The following is a 21,392-nucleotide window of genomic DNA, read 5'->3' as shown; positions in this document are numbered from 1 at the left end:
ATTTGATCAACACTTCTTTCCCACTCTGAGCTAGTTTCCTCAAATACCATCCATCCATTCTTGCTTTGGATCTATCTTTCAAGTACGAGAATAGTTCCACCTTTGAGCCTGAGAACGCCTCTGGTAGACCAAGATATTTACCAGCTCCTCCTGCTCTAGAAATCTCCATCGTTCTCCTAATCTCTTCTTCTGTCTCGTCTCCAATGTCATCTCCAAATGATATGGAAGACTTTTCGTAATTAATCACCTGGCCAGTAGCAGCTCCATATCTCTTTAGAATGTTATGTAACACTTGACATTCCGATAACTCAGCACGACAGACAAAAAGGCTATCATCCGCGTACAGCAAGTGATGCAACGAGGGTCCTTCATCTGAGAATTTCAGCCCATTCAGTGTTCCATCGTTCTCAGCCTTATTCAAGAGGTGAGTTAGTCCTTCAGAGCACAGCACGAAGAGGAAGGGAGACAACGGATCCCCCTGTCGCAGCCCTCTCTGAGGATGAATAAGTCCAAAGGGTTGGTTGTTGATGAGGACCGCAAACGTCACCGTCGTGATACACATCATGACCCATTGAACCCATTTCTCACAGAAACCCATAGCAATCAAAAGACATCGCAGATAGCTCCATTCCAATCTATCATACGCTTTTGACATGTCCGTCTTGATAGCCATGTACTCCCCAGCCACTCTTCGGTCAGCAGATAACGCATGAACCGCTTCATGCGCCATGATTATGTTGTCAGAGATGAGGCGCTCACTCACAAAGGCCGACTGGTTAGTGGAGATGAGATCTCCCAAAAGAGGTTTCAAACGCGACACCAGGATGTTAGAGACTGCTTTATAAAGCACTGAGCAAAGACTAATGGGTCTGACATCTGACATTAGTTCTGGGTTTGGGATTTTGGGGATGAGACATAAGAAAGTGAAGTTCCAATCTGTGGGCATAACTCCAGACTGAAAGACTTCCTGGATTTCTTTCACCACTTGGTCTCCTATGATGTCCCAATATTTCTGAAAGAAGAGTCCCGACATGCCATCCGGCCCCGGAGCACTTGAAGCCTTTACCGCAAAAATAGCATCCCTGATCTCTTCTTTGGTAATCTCAGAAGTCAACTTTTCATTCATTCTAGCAGACACCTTCGCTGGAAATCCCTGGAACCACTGCTGGAATGATTGCGGGTTAGAAGATTTGAAAATCTCGTTGAAATAATCAATAGCAACTTCTCCTTTTGCCGGATCAGACCAATGATCTTCCCCATTCCTGTCTTTTAGCTTGATCAAATTGATTCTTGCTCTATTGGCTTTGACAGAGGAGTGGAAAAATTTTGAGTTGCGGTCTCCAAGTTTCAACCATCTTTCTCGGCTCCTTTGTTTCCAATGAAGCTCTTCCTCCATGTACGCCCTCATCAGGTCTACTTTGAGCGTATGAATCCGATGTCTACAGGGGAAAGGCCTAGACTGGCACCATTCCAATTGCTCTTGCAATAAGTTTATCTTGTCTTTTGCATTGAAAATCCTTCTTTTCTTCCAGCGGCTTAGAGCAGTTCTACATTTTCTGATTTTGTCTGAGATCCTAAAGCCCTGTCTATTTCCTCCACTGTTCCATGCTTGTAGAATCTCATGCTTGACACCAGGATAGAGTAGAAACCGTTGATCAAATCTGAACTGGCCCTTGAAAGTTTCCTGGTCATCAGTAAGTTTTACCCAAACAGGGCGGTGATCAGACCCTCTTTTCGCCAGAAACTTTTGACTGCATCCTGGAAATAACTCGAACCAGGCTTTATTCCCAAAGGATCTGTCTAGGCAACATTGAACCCAATGCTTGCCTCTGCTGCCTGCCCACGTAAATTTGTCTCCACTGCTCCTTAGTTCTTCCATACCACAGGCTTGAAGCATTAGAGAAAAATGTTGAAAAGAAAGTGCATCACGTAGAGGACCACCACTCTTCTCCTCATTACTGAGAATTTCGTTGAAGTCCCCAACAATGCACCAAGCTTCTTCTCTACCGCAACCAATCCTGCTAAGTCTTTCCCATACTTTACTTCTTCCATCATGAGCCGGTTCTCCATATATACAAGACATATAGAAGGAGAGAACCCCAAACTGAACTTGAAAATCCAAAATATTTTTATCCGCAAACTTGATATTAATCTTTATATTTTTCTTACAAAAAAGAGCAAGACCCCCACTTAATCCTCTGGGTTCCACAGAATACACCCTATCATACCCCAGCCATTCTTGCAAATCAACAACAACATTTCTACAATTTTTGGTTTCCATCAAGAACAAGATCTCCAGGAAGATGTTTTGACGCATCTCACGGAGACGTTGAATTGTCAAGCCTTGAGGCCTCCCCAAGCCTTGACAATTCCAGCTCACGAAGCTCATTACGCGGTGGGCGATCCCTCATTTGGGATCACCTTTTGGTTCTTAACCACTGTTGTCCTGCTCCCTTCTTCATTCTGCCCCTCACATTTGCGTTTCTTGGAACCCACGACTTGCTTGCCGTCTCGGTGCTCTATCATCTCCAAAGGACCCGGTTGGACCACAATGGAATTCAGAGAAGCCTTCTTAACTGCTCGCTTTGCTTTCGATGGTCTCCTTCTTCTCTGATACTTTTTAATAACTTCCCCGGAAGGACTCGCTTGGCATGAACCAGCAGAGAAAACCGTTGGAAAGTCATTAAAGCCTTTAGAAGTGGAAGAAGTAGACTCCTCCGTTCTTCCATACTCCAAGAGTAGAGGAGCGCTTAGTATCTGAGATCTCTGTCCCGCCTTGATTGCTCCCGACATGAGTTTCTCTGAAGTTTGGGGGAGGCTTTTACTTTGACAGCCTTTCTTATCACTGGTGTAGTCAAAGACAAAACCCTTTCCTTTGTTGAGGTCTCTAGTGATAGTTGGAATGGGCTCCAAACGCAAGACAGAGCGTTGAAGAACCGGATCCGTTTCTGCCTCCTTCACCGACGTTCTTACTCTCTCCTCTCTGATGGCTATATCTTCACCTTCAGAAGCAATCAGATATCTTCTCATTTCCTCCAGCACCGGCAACGCAATTTTTGGTCTGCCTGTAAGAGGATTGATACCCACTTGGGATTCATCCAGCACACCCTTCAGCGGATCATCCTTGCTTAGAAAGAGTTTAGCTTGTTCTCTTTCTGCTAGTATCTTGTTTCTTCTCGTCTCAGCTTCCTCCTTCCTTTGGCGTACTGTGAGAGGACAAGAGCCCTTTTCATGGTTCATACGGAAACAAGTGAAGCATCTTTTCTGGATATTTTCATAGGTGAAATGAATATTAGCAGTCTTCCCTCCTTTCAAGTTGATAATCTTCGACGTTCTCAGCGGATTAGCAACATTGAAGAAAACCCTAACCCTGACATAGTCATGGATTATTGGTTTGGAAGGGTCAAAAGCAACTACATCAACTTTCCCCACGATGTCTCCGAGAGCTCCTATCGCTTCCGACGAGTAGTAGTTTACCGGAATGTTACCGATTCTCACCCACAGCGGAACATACTGGAGGTAGTCATCCGGTGGATCCTCCACCCATCGTTCCAGGACTATCGGCCACTCGTTGTACGTTTGAACTCCTTTATCCAGGACATCCCTGAGGTCGTGCTCGTTGTTGAAGATAAACTGAAAACGTTCCCGCGAGAGAGCCACCCCACGAACTTTCCCTTCTTTATGCCACTTCCTTGGCATCGTGATTATCAGACCAGGCATTTTTTGACATTCTGGGTTCAGAACCCTTCCCAAAAGACTCAGAGTGTTTTCTTCTCTAGAACTGAAACCTGGAAGATCAGGCATATTGAAAGGCTCATCTTCCTCATCCAGAGATAGGGCCATTAAAGCCCTGTCCATTGCAGCTGACATTTTTTTCTCGTAATAAAAGCACCGTAGATCTGAAGTTCTCGAAATTTCACCTTCCCAGAAGTTAATGTCGAAGAACAAGTAGGTGAGAAACAGGAGAAAGATAGTAAATGATACACCAACTAGCTCACAAAAACCAATAAAGAGGAGAAAAGATCTTTTAGAAAACGTGTTTTACACAACTAGTCCCATGAAACAAGGATACTCGGGCCCACTCCGGGGTTACTGTTAGAGAGCGAAAAAAGGGATTTCGTTCTGTCAGAAACTTCTGTTCAAAATCAAAAAAAAAAAAAAAAAAAAAAAAAAAAAAAAAGTGTGAAGAGGACAACCTCAATCTGAAACAAAAGCTAAGGTGCCCGAGTTCTTAAAGACCATCCAAGATCTATCACAAACGACGTCAGTGGTCTTGTTGATTTTATAAGGACAACACTTGCTTTTAATAATTAAGAGAACAAAAAATATTGTTCCAGTCCCAGAGGAATTTGAACTTGAATCAATAACAGAGTAGCAAGACTTACATTTTAACTTTATCTGATATCATTAAAACTTGGATGCATAAACTAGTGTGACAGTTACAAGTTACGTCATTGGTGCTTTCCATGTGCCTATATCCCCAAAGAACCTCGTTGGATTTGAATCAAAGTAGGATCATCATACCGGTAAGGAAGCGAGGATCCAGATCCGACGCCATGATGGTCTACTTGTATGTATTTATCCGTTCCCAATATGTGTAAGCGGTTACTAGAGTTCTTATATTTACTGGGACACACTAAAACTTTATTCTCAAGGTCGGCCAAGAAACTCATCCCATTACAAAGCGAATGGCTTCGTTTCACTGATAGGAATTTACTCCATGACATGTCTCCAGTACTTTTAATCTTAGTTTCCTATCCAGAGGCGTGAAGCGATTAGTGACAAGAAAACTATAATTTACTCTGAAAAGATCATCTTCAAGACTTAGTACCATGTCACTCACTAGTCAGTGGTCACTATGTAACATCTAAGGTGTTCAAATTTTCTATAAATTCTAGATGCTTCATTCAGATTTTAAATAATAATTTGTGAACCATATGTCCTTCATAACTGATCACATACAATGATCTCTAAAAACTGATCACATAACATGTATAATTTATAATGCAACACAACTCTATAACCATATGAAAAAGACACTAAGCTAAATCTGAAACAAAGCGAAGGTGTCCAAGTTTTAAAATCATTCAAGATCTTTCACAAACGCAAGTGTTCTCAGTGGTATTGCTGGTTTTTGAAGGACAAGACATGCTTATCTAATAAGAAATAACCAAAAACATTGTTCCAGTCGCAGAGGAAATATAATTGGAATTGTATACGAAAATAAAACATTATAGAGTAGCAAGACTTACAATTTAATATATCAAATATCTTTACAACTTGGTGATCGGGGCTTTCCATGTGGCTACCCCAAAAGAACCTTGTTGGATTTGAGCCAAAGTTGGAACACAGCTGACAGGAAGTAGGTGTTTAGATCCTACATCATGAAGGTCCACTTTTATGTATTTATCCTCTCCCACAATGTGTAAGAACTTGCTAGAGTCCTTATATTTAATGGGATGCAGTATAACTTTATTCTCCCGGTCGGCCAAGAAACTCATTCCGTTCCAAAGCGAAAAAAACTGATAGCTGCTGGTTCGTTTCACTGATAGGAGTTTACTCCATGACATGTCTCCTGTACCTTTAATCTTAGTTGCCATCCATACATTTATATGGAGTAGATTGTGACAAGAAGTTAACAAACAAAGTTTTTGCTCTTCTCTAGTCACTGATAAAGCAAAAGGATAATAAGAGAGATGATCACCCGGAAGAGACACAAGTCCAAACCTCTCTGTTGAAAAATCAAAACATTGTATGAAATCTCTCGGTCTTTGACTGTCTTGACTAAAATCCAAAGAAAGCCAATAAGTATTTCCATCCACAGACGTCCCACCATGTAGCCAGTGCCCTGGAAATGAACACTCTCTATCCTCACCAATAAGCCTCCACGAATTAGATGTAAAGTCATAGATTTCGTACTGAGCAAGGCATGGCCGCGAGAAACCATTTCCACTATGATTGACCCTCAAGATTTTGTACTCGTTGTTGCATGAGGATTTACCAAGAGCGTAGGTATCAGAACCTTTGTGAATATTTCTTGGTTTGATAATCCTACTGGTTTCCCCTGAGCGTGGATTCCAAACAACTAGTCTTCGTCCATGGTGGTGCATAGCAATAGGCCATCGCAGTGAAAGACGCGGCGTATATCGACGTCTTTCGAAGAAGAACTAGAAAGAGGGTCAATGAGGCTGAACTGACTTATCACCTCTACAATGTTGTCGTTGAGGAGATTAAGCCTAGCTAAATAGACCCTACAATCAATTAAGATGATAACAAGAGACTTCTTAACAAGTCTAGCATCTTTTTTGATGAGAGCTTTCCATTCTTTCGAGGTATATCGGAGTCGTGCCAGAGAAGCCTCTGGAACCCTAGAGAGTATCTCTACAAGCAAGTCCGTAGGAAGATACATTGTGCTGTGTTGTTATGGAGAAGCCCTAGTGTTGTGTCTGTATTGATACTCACCGATTTAAAACACTTTTATTGTGGGCTTTGTCGCCCTAGATTCATCTGAAAATTTAGCTGGTGGGCCTGCGATGCTATAGTAGTCTGGTGCAAAAACCACCAGATGCTACTAATCAAATATCAGCACGATCATTAACAGACATATAGAGAAGATTCCTAATCTGAATCGCAGCTCCATCTAGATGAGGCACATGTGCAGCTGAGGAGCAGCCAAATCTTGAAACTTTGCAGAAAGCTTTCTTTCAACCAAGAATAAAATCAATTGATTGGGTGAGAAAAGCCCTAAAAGAATTTATCTGCTCTATTTATTAACTTGGCTAATTAGAATATAGAGTTGCATTAGAGAAGAAAGGATTGACTCAGAGAACGAATAAAACCGACAGAACGATTTTCATCTGTATTGACACAACTGAAGTAACCTTGTCGAGAACCAGGTCTTGTGACCCGGTAAAAAAGGTAAAACAATCGTCGTCATCATCAATGAACAGACGAAAAAACTTAATACTTGAGTTTTGAGTAAATGTATTTCTCTGCCTATATCAATGCATTGTCTTGAGGTTAGTACTTAGTTGTAATTCTATTGCATATTGGCATTCCATAACCGCTGTTTTTAGATATATGTAAAAAATCCTAACTCGTCTTCTCTTCTACTCTTTCTTTCTGTTGCATGTTATAAAACCACCACTTTAGCTTCTTCTACATATAGACAAAGTTCTTCTTCTTCTAACTTCCTGTTTTTTTATCAGTCTCTACTTTTCTGCAACCAAATATAATTAAAACGAACTTTATCAGTTTTTTAAAAAGGAGCTTCAAAGTTGCAGTATGACTTAGAATACCTACCTTTCACGCATTCACTTAGTTATCTTTTTTGCCTCAATCGACCCTGGAAAGTTCCAAAGAGAATTAGCAAGTCGATGATTATGCAGCTTAATGGAGAATTTTAAACATACCAATAGCTAGGCTGATTGAAGTGTTGAGGCTGCCTTACTTTCCACAGTAACAGAAAGAGTAGCACAGTTCTCTTGCTCAGACTCGGACTGTTCTTGGTTTGACTGGTCTTTGATGGGGAAGCAAAGAAGCAATCAGGCAGAGTGTTCTCCAGACTTGTCTCTTGCCTTGACCAATGCTAATAAAAAGCACGGATAAGCATTGATGTAGTAACCAGTTTTGAATCTAAAGAGAGGTCCAAAAAGAAAAAAATGAGAACTGATCATACCCTTTGTTGAAATGGTTACCGTAACCACCTCCTTGGCTGTTGTTATTATCAGTATCAGACAGGAAAGTTTGTACTGAATCACCATTACCTGCTAAGACAAGGGGGAGGAAAGTAATGAATATACTCGAATCATCATGGTATATCATATGTTATGGTTTAATTGTCGTTTTAGAATTTTTATTAAAAAATAATTTTTCAAAATAATTAATTTTATGTCAATTTTTTTTATTATTTGAAATGTGGTTAGGTATATGAATAATTGTATTTTTATATAAAAATATATAAAATTAAATAGTTTTTAATATGTGCACACAAATCTAGGTAAAATGAAAACGGAAAGAGTATATGTTTTACGGCTTATATACAACTAGGTGATTCTCCCGTGCTCATGCACGGATATAAATATATTGTAATAATTTATTAATAGTTTAATTTCATTATTTATAATTTATATAAATAATATTATATTGTTTTAGTTAGACATGTGGTTTTGGATGTGTAATATCTGATTGGTCTGATTTTTATTTGGGTATATTAGACAACATCAAATTCTTGGAAATCAATTATAATATATCTTTTATTCTAAATATATTAAAATTTTGAATAATTTATGATTTTCATTTAAATTGGTTGTTTTCTAGATTTTTAAATAAATTTTAGTAATATTATAAATAGCATTATATATATATTGTTTTGAAAATCAAATAGAAAACTAAACTTCACTGTTGATCTATTCAGAATACATAAATAAATATCACGATAATATTTTAAAATCTCATGCATATATGTTTTACAAAAGAAATAATCTCTAACAATTAGTTAAAATTTTAGTTTTATTTATTAGTATGGTTTGAAGCAACCTGTAATTTATATGTATAAAAATAAATAAACATTACTATAAATTAATTTGTTTCTTTGTTTAACCAAATCAAATTAGTTTTGTTGTTCGCATTAATTCAGTTTTTCATCTTAAATGTGTAAATATATTTCATAATATTTATATAATTTGATATATGTTGATTTTCTAAAAATATTTTAAAAAATAAAACAATGATAAGTAGAAAGCTATAAAGGAGAATAATTGATAAAATTTTGTAAGCTCATGAACACATATAGATATTTATAATAATTAAATATTTTGTAAGCTCTAAGTAATGTTATATCTTAAATTTATAAAAGTAAACTGAAATTTATTTTAAATAGTTTTAAATATAATAACTCAGATTTGCTTATCAGCTTTTATCATAGATATGTTGGATTGTACAAATATAAAGGAAAAAAAAGAAACTAAATATTAATCAAAAATATATTTTTTAATTCTGGCAAAATATAATATGTTCATTTCATTAAAACTATCTAAATTTATGTTATTTAAAACCATTTTTAATTATTTTTTTCATAAAATTCTTCTGGTAAATTAATTTTCATAAGAATATCATTTAACATTAAACTAGTGTTTGACCCGCACACCCGTGCGGGTGTTATTTTCTTTTATTTTTTTGCGTAGATGTCGATTATTAATTGTACAATCTAATCTTTTCTGTTTGTTCTCCTTTTAACAGAACTTTGGTGTTTATTGATCAATATCACATTAGAGTTTCTCATTTTAGGATATCTATTTTATGTCTCTTACTGATACTAATATTTTTAAATTTAATTTCAAATTCTTTTGTTATGTTTACATATTTAAACTACTCAGTTGAAAAGAAAAGAATTTTAGATAAAATATCATAAATACCAAAACCATAGAAGAAAGATGTATCACAATGTTGTTTCTAAATATTTGTTCATATTTCATGTCTTCATTTTCTTTAATCTCCATATTCCATATGAATTGAAAATAATTTTTTTCAATTTTTTAAATAATAACACGTCTGTTTATTACTTTAGTTGAATGAAAATATTAAAGACACACTTCTAAATACTTTGATAAACATTTAACATTTTTAATTCGTATTCGAATCAATATTTTGGAAAACATACATTTCAAACCGACTCATATTATAAAATCAGAAAATCACCCCAAAATTAAAGTAAGTATTATTTACCAAAAATTAAGATCTTGGAAAACATATCCTACAACATAATTTTGTTGCAGATTTTTGTTTTTATGATTTATATTTGTTTAGGAAATGAAAGATTTCAATCTTTTATGTTAACTAAATATTAGGTAACCTGGTGTATCACATATGATATTTTAAGGAAATAATATCTATTATGTATTTTGTAATTTTATTTATTAAATTATTTATGATTAAGAGTAAAAAAGGGAATGGCATTCACTTGTAATTCTTTAGGAAAAATCTGGGTTATTTTAAATTTGTACTTCACTTTTAATAGATTAGATATAAATACCAGGTTCTTAATTTTTTTCTTGAGAAATTATTTTATATAAGTAAAATTTTTTATAGACATTTTTTGTTTTGTTGTAATTATAAAATGTTATTAGTCAATAAATATTATAATAATGATAAAAATTTAATTAATACTAATTATAAAATATTATTATTCAGCTAAAGATATCTTGGTTTATCTAATCACATTTTTATCTGCAATTATTTGAGAAAATATATAGATATAAAAATGTTTTTCTTACTTTGAAAATATAGTTATATTTCTTAAGAATATGTTTAAGGGAAATATTTATTTTTCTCAATATAAAAATTATTTTTGTTAAGTTTCCTTTTTATGAAATCATTTCATATATAAATATATTTTATTATTTCAAATTCGTTTTTAAATTATAAATATTTTTAATTATATATGTTATCTGAAAAAGGAAACTTCTCACTAATAAAAATTATTAAAAAGGAAAATCTGTTTTAGCATAGTAATTATAAATATATTTTCAATTCATTAAGGGTATCATTGTAATCAACCATCGTGAGAGTTAACGTGAGCGCGACACGTAGGAAACTGACTTCTCAAATAATATTATAGAGATTTTTATTAGTTTTTTTTAATGCTGATTTATTATGATATTACAATTATTAGGAACATTACATAGACGATTCGACAACCGACAATACTACATGTCTTATGAAGATCTACGCCTAACTGCATCATTTGAGCCATCCTATGAAGATCCACGCCTGACCAGATTTACTTGCAACATGTTGAAAATTTCTTGTAATCCTTCCTTCCATAATCGCATAGTTGCGTGTAATCTTTCTTTCCATAATCTACATAGTTGCCTAATAAATCGCGCTCTCTCCGGGACTTGAAACCTGGATTTGAGAAAATCTACAATAAATTGAATAGTCTGGGAGTTGAACCCCAGACTTAGGTGTTAACCATTAGGATAAGGTGATTCCACAAATAATGATAAAAAGTAAATTTCGTTGAATGAAAAAAGTAATTTACTTAGTCAAATACTAGTAGTTTAAATTACATACAGTTAATTATAGTCAACTTTTAATATATTTTCTTAATATGCGTAAAATATAAGAATAGAGAGAGTATATAACTAATTTGAGTTGCAGTGTGTGGATTTACAATACAAAGGGTTTCATTTAGTCCACCCAGACGACATAAATTGTGAAGCAGAACCCTATGTCCTTAACTACTGATCAAATAAGCTAATTTCAAAAAGTGTGGATTTGGATGGGAGAAGACATGGTAAAGTATCCATATCTAATTTACAATGTAACACAACTCCATAACCATATGAAGAGGACAGTAAGCTCAATCTGAAACAAAAGCTAAGGTGTCCAAGTTCTTAAGACAATCTAAGATCTTTCACAAACGATCCTCACTGGTCTTTGTTAATTTTTAAGGACAAGACTTGCTCATTTACCAAATTTTAGCAAAAAAAAAAAAAAAAAAAAAAAAAAGACTTGCTCATTTAATTAGACAACCAAAAATGTTGTTCCAGTACCAGAGGAGAAAAAAACCAGAATAGTAATTATGAAGTAGGAAGACATACATTTGAACTTTATCAAATATCATGAAAACTTGCTGGATAAAAATGCATAAACTAGTGTGACAATTACAAGTCACGTGATTGGTGCTTTCCATGTGCCTAGCCCCAAAGAACCTTGGTGGGTTTGAACCAAAGTAGGATCATACCTGCCGGGAAGTGAGGATTCAGATCCTACATCGTGATGGTCTACTCGTATGTATTTATCCGTTCCAAATAAGTGTAAGCAGGTACTAGAGTTCTTATCTTTAGTGGGACACACTATAACTTTATTCTCACTGTCGGCCAAGAAACTCATCCCAGCACAAGTTGGATGAGTTCGTTTCACTGTTAGGAGATTACTCCATGACATGTCTCCGGTACTCTTAATCTTAGTTGCCATCCATATCTCTATTATATCGTACATCTCAGCACGAGAAGTTAACAAACAAAGTTTTTGCTCTTCTCTAGTCACTGATAAAGCGAAAATATTATACGAATTGTGATCAAACGGAAGAGCTACACATCCAAACCTCTCTGTTGAAAAATCAAAACATCGTAAGCTATTTGCGTTCCCTGGACGGTATTGATTAAAATCAAAAGAAAGCCAGTAAGTATTTCCATCCACAGACGTGCCATGTCTATAGAACACTGGAATTGTCCACCCACTAGCCTCACCAGCAAACCTCCACGAATTAGATGTGAAGTCATATATTTCGTACTGAACACGGCATGGCACGAGACCATGCCCACTATGATTGACCCTCAAGATTTTGTACTCGTTGTTGCATGAGGATTTACCGAAAGCGTAGGTATCAGAACCATTGTGAATATTTCTTGGTTTGATAATCCTACTGGTTTCCCCTGAATGGATTCCAAACAACTAGTCTTTTGTCCATGGTGGTGCATAACAATAGGCCGTCGCAGTGAAAGACGCTGCTTACATCTACTTCTTTCGAAGAAGAACTAGAAAGAGGGTCCCTGAGGCTGAACTGACTTATTACCTTTACAATGTTGTCGTCGTGGAGATCAAGCCTAACTAAATAGACCCTACGATAAATTAACATGACAAAAAGAGATTTCATGGCAAGTCTTTCTTCTTTTTTAATAAGAATGTTCCATCTTTTTGAAGTAGATCGGAATCGTGCGAGAGAAACCTCTGGAACCCTAGAGAGTATCTCCACAAGCAAATCCTCAGGAAGATATTCTGTGTTTCTTTTCATCTTTTCTTGTATTGGAATTTGTAATCTAGAATCAAAGAACCCTTAAATCGTAATCGGAATAGCAAAAGAGAAGTAAATTTGATTTCTAGAAGAAAAATATATTTTATTTATCGATGTGGATGATACTCACGTCTAACATAAACTTTATCAAGATAATAGAAATTTTCTTTTCTTTTTTCCAACAAATAGAAAATTTTTATTCCACAAAAAAAGGCTAGTTTAATTATTTCCTATTCTTATTAATCTATCTAATCTATTAAAACTGAAGTACAAATAGTAATTAACACTAAGTTTTCCACAAATATTACATCTTTATGCCACTGATTTTAAAACACAGAGTTTTGCTTAATTATACATTCATTAACAAAGCCCAATCCGATTTTTTACTACAACTTAATGGGCTACAACTTTTTTATTAATCTATAACTAAACCTAATTATTTTATATATAACCATCTCTAATCTCTAACCATCTCTAACCATAAAAGTAGATTTCAATATAGACATAAAATTTTATATCTTAAGAGTTTGTATAATTTATTGCCAAATTCACATATGAAAAAACTAAAATCAAAAACTATTCTTTGTCAATGATTATTTTTTACATTAGATATTCCAAGAATAAACCAGTCGTCGGTTTGTTTAGTCTATCTCCCAATTTACCTTCAATTAAAAACCATTCGGCTAACATATTTAATTAATTCTTAAAATAATTTAAGAACCTTTACCCAAATCTATATAAAATCTTAAATTTCAAACATAAATTCGGGATTTATAAAAGATTTTACGCAATATATTTTGCACATATCACTAAAGCGATAATATCAATTAAAATCTTTTTAGTTACATCAACTAATTTTTTCTCATGTTTTAAATTTTGTAGTTACTTAACATTAACCCCCTACATTTAAGCTATCACGTTTAAATGTAATTGAAAAATACTGACTGATCACGGAATCTTAGCTACGTGATAAACAAATTAGACACAAAAAATCTTTGAAAAAAATTGAATCATTAGGTATATTCCTAATCTACACAACTTGCTCATCAAGTTTTTTAATTAATAGATTTATATTAAATTCTCATCGATATCTAACCTTTATATATATATATATGTATATTGTTAACATAATAATCCCCTACATTTAAGCTCTCACATTTAAACTGATTTCAAAATACTTTCTACTCACAGATTCATATTGTGATAATCAGAAAATTAAACAGAAAAATAATTGTAAATATTCGCTGCATTAAGTATATTCCTAATATACATAGAACTTCTTCATCAAGTTTTCTAATTAATATTATTTAATATTAATATTCAAATCTCATCGATATCTAACTTATTTATCTATATATACATTTCATTCAACGTTAAAGAACATCATTCACTTTTCAAAGAAAACCAAAGCAAAAAAAAAATGACGACCAATGCAATTCTCAACCCTGTCAAAAACTTGAACCCATACAAGACTGAATGGCGATATCAACTAAAATTGCTATATTTCTGACAACAAACCACTTCATTCGGTGGAAAGACCCTTCAGTTGGTTCTAACCGATGAACATATAAGTTTCAAAACACAAACAATCACTTCTTAAGTATTCATTTGTTACTGTTTAAGAACTCTATAATTATAACTCTATAATATAATTTAAATCACAAAAGTTTTAATATAATTTAATAAAATATGCTGAAATAAACTTAGTATTCAGATATTTTACACTTTAATGTTTACATAACCAAGTAAAATTTATAGTTGTACAACAAAAATAAAAATGCATCCTCACGGTTTAAAACGGAACACTGAACAAACTATAAAATATACATCAATCCCAAAACTCAATAAATTATGAATTAGTAACATGAATGTATAACATATTATTACGCGGAACACACGTGTGCAAACGCACGGGTCCAAAATCTAGTTTTCTTCTTATTCCAAAGATCACTTGTTTGTAATATCTTCTTCTTCCTTTTATGCAGGTTGATTTTTGTTACATTTGAGATTATAACGGCTTTACAAGCGTGTATTGAATCGTAGCATTACCAAAAGGAACCAATATATGACCGAATCACTAGGAACTCTCATCTCTCTCCCTGGACACTAATAATTCATATAAACCTTGAAGCCAAGGAGGGAGAGAGCATAAGTCTCTTTCTATGTCATTGTTAACCAAGAATAAAATCACTTGGTTTGGTGAGAAGAGCCCTAAAAGAATTCTTTTGCCTTAGTTATTGACTTGGCTAATTAGAATATAGAGTTGTATTAGAGAAGAAAGGATAAGACACAGATGAAATAGAGAGAAATATTTTCATCTGTACTGACACACAACTGAAGTAGACCTAGTCCAAGAACCAGAGGTCTTGTGACCCGGTAAAAAAGGTAAACAACCAATCATCAATGAACAGAGGAAGAAACTTTAAAACTTAAGGTTTGAGTAACTGTAATGTTCTCTGCCTATGAATGCACCGTCTGAGGTTAGTACTTAGTTGTAATTCTATTTCAGATTTGGCATTTCCATAACCGCCAGAGATATGTAAAAAAATCCTAACTCCCTTTCTTTCTGTTGCATGTTATAAAACCACCACTTTAGCTTCTTCTTCTACATATAGACAAAGTTCTTCTTCTACTTCCTGCTTTTTATCAGTCTCTACTTTTCTGCAACCAAAGATAATTAAAACGATGCAACAGTTATAATAAGGAGCTTCAAAGTTCCAAAGGAAGAGAATTAACACAGGTTTAATGATTGGAGATTTTTTAACATACCAAAATAGCTAGGCTGATTGAAGTGTTGAGGCTGGCTTGATTTCCACAGTAACAGAGAGAGTAGCACAGTTGTCATTCTCAGACTCGGACTGTTCTTGGGTTTCACCGGTCTTTGATGGGGAAGCAAAGAAGCAATCAGGTAGAGCGTTCTCCAGACTTGTCTCTTGCCTTAACCAATGATAACAAAAAGCACTGATAAGCATTGATGTAGTACTAACCAGTTCATAAGACTTGAGATGTCCAAAAAAATAATAATGAGAATTGATATATACATACCCTTTGTGGCTGTTGTTATTATTATCAGAATCAGACTGAAACGTTTGGTTTGCTTCAGACTGAAAATGTCCTGAATCACCATTACCTGCTAAGACCGAAACACAGGGGAAGGGAAAGTGGTGAATATAATAAAGCTTATTTTCCATTGCAGGAGAGATGAATAATAACCTTCTAAGACTTGTTCACCAGCGTTTTCCGATCGAAAGAGCATGCTTTGATTGACGCGGGAGGGGTAATGAACAGGGGAGCCAATAGAAAGACTGCGCTGGTGATGGTGGAACGACTCGCTGTCCAAGTCGGGTAACTGCAGATTGATAAGTCTTCTCCTTTGGAATTCTAATGCTTGTTGCAACTCAGCTTGCTCAGCTTTTCTCCTCATCATCATCTCTTGCGTGCTAGAAAACATCCTCGGTCCTGGTAAAGCAAACAAGAACACCAGACTGAAACCATTATCCACCACCACATAAGAGTGAGAAGAATCAAGGAAAACTAACCGAAGTGACAATCAAAGAGATCCCTTGCATCCATTCCAGATGGACTTGAACCAGGAGAAAAGTTCCCTCTCTCCATCTGCTGAAGCAGTTGCTGCTGCTGCCTCCTACTGTTGTTTGACAAAACATTATCATAAAGAGAAGAATCTGACGAAAAGGTAAAAACAAGACTTAGGCATGTTTGGTGGTTTCAACATACTTTTCAAGGATTCTGCCTTTCTCCTTGTAGGGTTTAACAAGCACACGTGAGTCGCAGATGAAATGAGGGTTTCCTCTGGCCAATATGATTCTCACAGTTTCAGAGTGCACAAAAGTCACAAACCCAAACATCCGTTTCTGCTGGTATGGAATCCTTACATCTTGCACCGCTCCAAAATTGCTACCAACAAGAAACAGAGTCTCATTAGAAGATATCAAACAAAGTTGTGATGAATGCAATCTCATAACAGCTTTTGATGCTGGTTTTTTGTTTTTGAAAGATTACCCGAAGTAGTTGGAGACATCTTCATCAGTGAAGGAGCTATCAGCTGGAAAAGTCAAGTAAATCTGTTTAGATGCAGAGTTAGATTTATCTCCCATCCCCATAATAAACTCCTCCCTTTCATGTCTCCCTGGACTACCAAACCAGTACCCCTCATCCCCAAACCCTCCTGATCTGCACCACCAAAAGAAAGCTTAACATTTACACCACAACATAGATGCATTGTATGAATAAGACTTGCAAACAACTAAATAAACCAAAAACTAGAGCCTAAGAAAACCATTAGCATGTAAATGTAACACCAAAAGTGGAAAAAAAAACAATATGAACAACCACAATGTTAAATTATTAGTGGCATCTCATCATGCACCTTAATAATTCACTAAAGTTAATTGCATAAATGCACTTTTTCATGATTCAACCAAACATACATTATTAGGCCAAAAAGAAAAAAGGAGGTCCATTTGATGATTACTGACCTAAGAGCGTTACGGGAACCCAAGAGAAAATTAATGCCTTTATCATAAGACATTGGAGAGCCACCACCACTAGCCGCCAAGAACTGAGCGGCGGCCATTCGCTGCCGTTGAGCCAGTTTCATCCTCGCTATCTCCTCCTCTTGCTGTCTGTAATCCGGAGACCCAAACCCACCCGGAGAATCAAAATCATCCCCTAAACCACCACCACCACCAGCACCGTGAGGAAACCGAGTGTAACCGCCGCCGTAACCGGGCTCCTCTGAACCGAAACAAACATCACTCGCCGAGAAACTCCTCTTGTGCAAATGGGCATCTTCGTTGTCGCCAGAGAACCCGAACAGATCCGTGTTCTCGTCGTTGTTGTTGTTGTTCTTGGAAGAAGACTCGTTGAGGAAGGACAAGTAGTTACCGAGTTGCCCCTCATCGAGCAAATCGTCACCACCACTACCACCATCCGAAGCGAAAAGAGAGGAACTTGCTTGAAAAGGACTCGAACCCACGTTAGGGTTGTTCAGTGAAGGGCTCCTGGAGAACTCCGTAAAGCCATTCCTCGGGGAATGACGATGGATGTTAATGGGTCTAGAGATAGGGTTCAACGGCGTAGTGCCAGAAGAAGAAGGAGAGGATCCGAGACCCAGAGCGGTTTTGGCCTTGAGACAAACGGAGTGTAAGAGAGTGTCTGGTCCGAGAGCAAGACGCATCAAGTCTCTCTTACCCAAGTCCTGTAACAGGAGGTAGCCAATGATTTTGGAGGCGAAGTCCGGTTCTAAAGTTCGGATCTTTGTGAAGAGTATCGAAGTAGGATCTCCTGGATCCATTAAAAATCGTTTCTTTCTTTCGTTTAAGTGAGAGGGAGAGAGAGAGAGAGATTGATGAAGGAAGGAGAAGAGGCTATAATGTTTTTCTGAGGAGTGGCTTCTTTCTTAACTATTAGTACTTGCTTTGGTTTATTTATGCGTTAAAATGCATATGTTTTTTTCTTTGGAGATTTTTAGTATATGGTTTTTTGTCTTGTTATGAGAGCATTTATTTTGTATTAAAAAAAAAAGAAACTACTTTCGTAATATGTTACTTTCTTTTCGGGTTCTGTTTTTGATATCGGGTTTAGGGCTTTCAAGTTCGTCGAGACTCTTTAGCAGCAGCAACTATAGTTTTTAAAATATAATTGATTTGGTTCCTTATTTTGCTTGAAAGTTTGTTATTAAGATTTTATTTAATAAATCTGTTTTTCAACAGTTGACAAAAAAATATGTTTTTCAACAGACCAAGGGTTACTCCCATTGGATGCATGGTTTACATTTTCTTGACAAAGATTGGATGCATGATTTAACACAGCCTTACTTTTATAGAAAGCTCTTAAAAAAACAAAAATAGAGCATTACTTTTTGCTGATGTTGTCAGTCAACTATGATTCACTGTAAATTTTGTTGTGTTTTGTTAAATTTAATTAATCATTTTAAATTTATTAAATTTGTTGTTATAAATTATTAATTTGTGATTTTACCAAATTTATACGATATTTAGACAATTTGATTCAATATAAAAATACCTGATCTAAGATTTTAAACTTTAAAGATCTTTTATGCAATTACAAATATTATTAAGTTAGAGATTTGAACGATTTTTAGTTATGGATCATAACTCTATAAAGATTGATTAAAAATCATATATACAATTTAACGATTGAGTATCATATGTTCATAAGCACAACTATAAAATTTTGCAATAGAAAACTGATAAGTCAGTTTAGTAAGTTTGTTTGATAAATATAACTAATCATTAAAGTTTATTATACTTGTCATTATAAAATTAATAATTTATGATATTAAATAAAATTTATATGATATTTAAACAGTTTATTTTAACATAAATTACATAATCTAAGATTTTTTTAGATTTTAAGGATCTTATCTAATTAATTTTAAAATTACAATATTATTATGTTAGGATTTTGAACAATTTTTAATTATGGATCATAAGTCATAACTCTATAAACAAATTGATATAAAAATCATTTTTTATAATTTAGCAGTTGAATACCATATGTACATAAAATCTACATAAAAATTACAGTAGAAAACTGATAAGTCAGTTTAATAGGTTTATTTCTTTCAAATAACATTTTTGTTAGGCTATTATTAAAAAATAACAATTTTATTTCAATTTCTCGCCTATTTTATTATTTATTTGATTATAGTTTTTCTAATGTTATTAAATACTTATTTGATACAAACAAAGGTTTACAAATAATTTGATATTTTGTTGTTTCAAAATGTAAATCATATAAAATAAATCCTAGAAAATTTATGTATACATTATAAGCTTGTTTACCACCATCACTTCCCAAAATGTATAATTTTGGTGCAAAATGATTCATGTTTGTTTTATCTCTGTATGGTTATAGAAATATTAATTTTTGCATTTTGACAATGTGCATTATAATCTTTCTTTTTTTTTTTGACAAAAGGGCTTGCATTAAATTCTTGTAAGTGGTAATTTCAGTTTTAGGAAAACAGAGGCATGTATGCCATATATTCGACTACAATATATGACATCTATATCACTCTACACTCGAAGACAATTACAAACAATTTACTCTCTTTTTTTGTCAACGAAAAATACTACTCTCTTTTTTTTTTGATCAACCAATACTACTCTCTTTATTTAAAAGATTAATGTTTTAAAATTTCTCACACTTGTTAAAAAAATACTCATTACTTTTTGTTTTATTAATAAAAAATATCATTTATAAATTTACATTTGAGTTATACAATGCAATTTCCCTTAAGTATATTTATAATACACGAAGCTTTTATACTAGTACAGGGAAAAGAGGCTAAAAACTTACCGAAAGAGTATTGTATTTGATAGGAAAACATAAACAACAAAATTAGCCTAACCTTTGTTTGTTTGTTAATAGCGCAAAAATCTGGAACCGGGCTGCTTCGTTAACCGCGCTCACTTTTCCCCTGACTCACTAAAACCCGCGCGTGACATTATTTTTTTTCTCTGTCAGTAAAATTCCAGTACAGCGAGTGCACCTAGCTTTAAATACTGGTCAGATCTTTACCGTTAAATGTATCAAACAGTATGTAAGATTGCTTTACGGGGACACGTGAGGTTCTCAATAGTCATAGTCAATTTGACCAGAGTTCGTATTATTTGCCAGAGAAACCATGCATCAGACAATAATGAAAACAAAAGTAAATGCTCTTCATCGAAAACGAGACTTCTCAATTTTACCGATTACTTTTACTACGGTACAGTTTAAGTTATTTAAAACAGCAGTATCTGAGTAAATAAGATTTTATAAACTGTGTTTAAATTATCCGGAAACGGATAAAAAATGATGACTATAAAGGACCAGTATCTAACGTTTTTAAAATTAAAATATAGCTAAGTTTTAGTATCCTAGGTGTGTATGTATGAGTAGCTGTAAGCTGTCACATCATGAATGCCAGAAAGAAAGGAAGAAACAAATCATGTTGCGATTTTGAATACATACTTTGTTCTTTTGGGCAACTTTGCTCCCTTATCTTTTATACGTGTAAGCTGAAACAAATTTATTTATTTCCATGATTAAAGAGAGAAAATCGACGTCAATCAGAGGCCCAAATAAAACCCTTACCCTTTACAAAGAAGAGAACCTTTGTTTCCTGAGAAACGTTAAATAGCCCAGTTTCGGCCCAAAATGTAATTTATACTCTCTCGTTCAAATGCTTCCAAATTACAGGCCCAAATAAAACCCTTTACATTTCAAAGACACAAATTGAATTGAATTGATTGAAAAACAGAATTCATGTGCTATGTGCTGAGTGAAGAAATCACATTATTTTTCACACATCTGTAATATTTTTCACTTGATTGTATGGTATTTTATTATACTTACCAAAAAAAAATTATAAGAAAATACATATTAGTGGTCAATTTTGCAATATGCAAAACAATATTGATATCACGTCCAACTATTTTTATTGATATTATAAAAGTATATTTCAATAATTATGTATATTAAATAAGCTCAAAATATTTGTTTAAATTTATCTTTTTCTTTATGTTAGTAGAAAAAGTAATTTTAGGTAAAATCTTTGGATCTA

At 34.4% G+C, this 21,392-nt stretch overlaps 2 protein-coding genes and 2 pseudogenes across 3 annotated transcripts; all 4 read right to left on the bottom strand.

The window, feature by feature from the left end:
- Positions 1-2,388: 2,388 nt before the first annotated feature.
- Positions 2,389-3,870, bottom strand: LOC108858157 (uncharacterized). The gene has a single exon (XM_018632122.1). The coding sequence runs from the start codon at positions 3,868-3,870 to the stop codon at positions 2,389-2,391; it is 1,482 nt and encodes a 493-aa protein (XP_018487624.1).
- A 1,375-nt stretch (positions 3,871-5,245) lies between these two features.
- LOC108858155 (putative F-box protein At4g10190) lies at positions 5,246-6,423 on the bottom strand (annotated as a pseudogene).
- Positions 6,424-11,639: 5,216 nt separating this feature from the next.
- LOC108858154 (putative F-box protein At4g10190) lies at positions 11,640-12,890 on the bottom strand (annotated as a pseudogene).
- Positions 12,891-15,098: 2,208 nt separating this feature from the next.
- On the bottom strand, positions 15,099-18,239 carry LOC108856471 (zinc finger CCCH domain-containing protein 55). Of its 2 annotated transcripts, none has more exons than XM_018630281.2 (8): positions 17,296-18,239; positions 16,820-16,990; positions 16,535-16,714; positions 16,339-16,442; positions 16,013-16,258; positions 15,845-15,929; positions 15,569-15,736; positions 15,099-15,460 (listed from the first exon to the last, which is right to left on the bottom strand). In XM_018630281.2, exons 1-7 carry the CDS (start codon positions 18,111-18,113, stop codon positions 15,577-15,579), a joined length of 1,764 nt encoding a protein of 587 aa, XP_018485783.2. In that variant the 5' UTR covers positions 18,114-18,239; the 3' UTR covers positions 15,099-15,460; positions 15,569-15,576. The 2 variants fall into 2 exon arrangements, with proteins under 2 accessions (XP_018485783.2, XP_018485782.2); XM_018630280.2 differs by having other exon boundaries at positions 16,339-16,445; positions 17,296-18,238.
- Positions 18,240-21,392: the final 3,153 nt, after the last annotated feature.

This window comes from Raphanus sativus, chromosome 5, assembly GCF_000801105.2.
Source record: "Raphanus sativus cultivar WK10039 chromosome 5, ASM80110v3, whole genome shotgun sequence".
Lineage (NCBI taxonomy): Eukaryota > Viridiplantae > Streptophyta > Magnoliopsida > Brassicales > Brassicaceae > Raphanus > Raphanus sativus.
The sequence above is the reverse complement of the archived record's forward strand: the minus strand, read 5'-3'. Positions and strand labels throughout refer to the sequence as shown.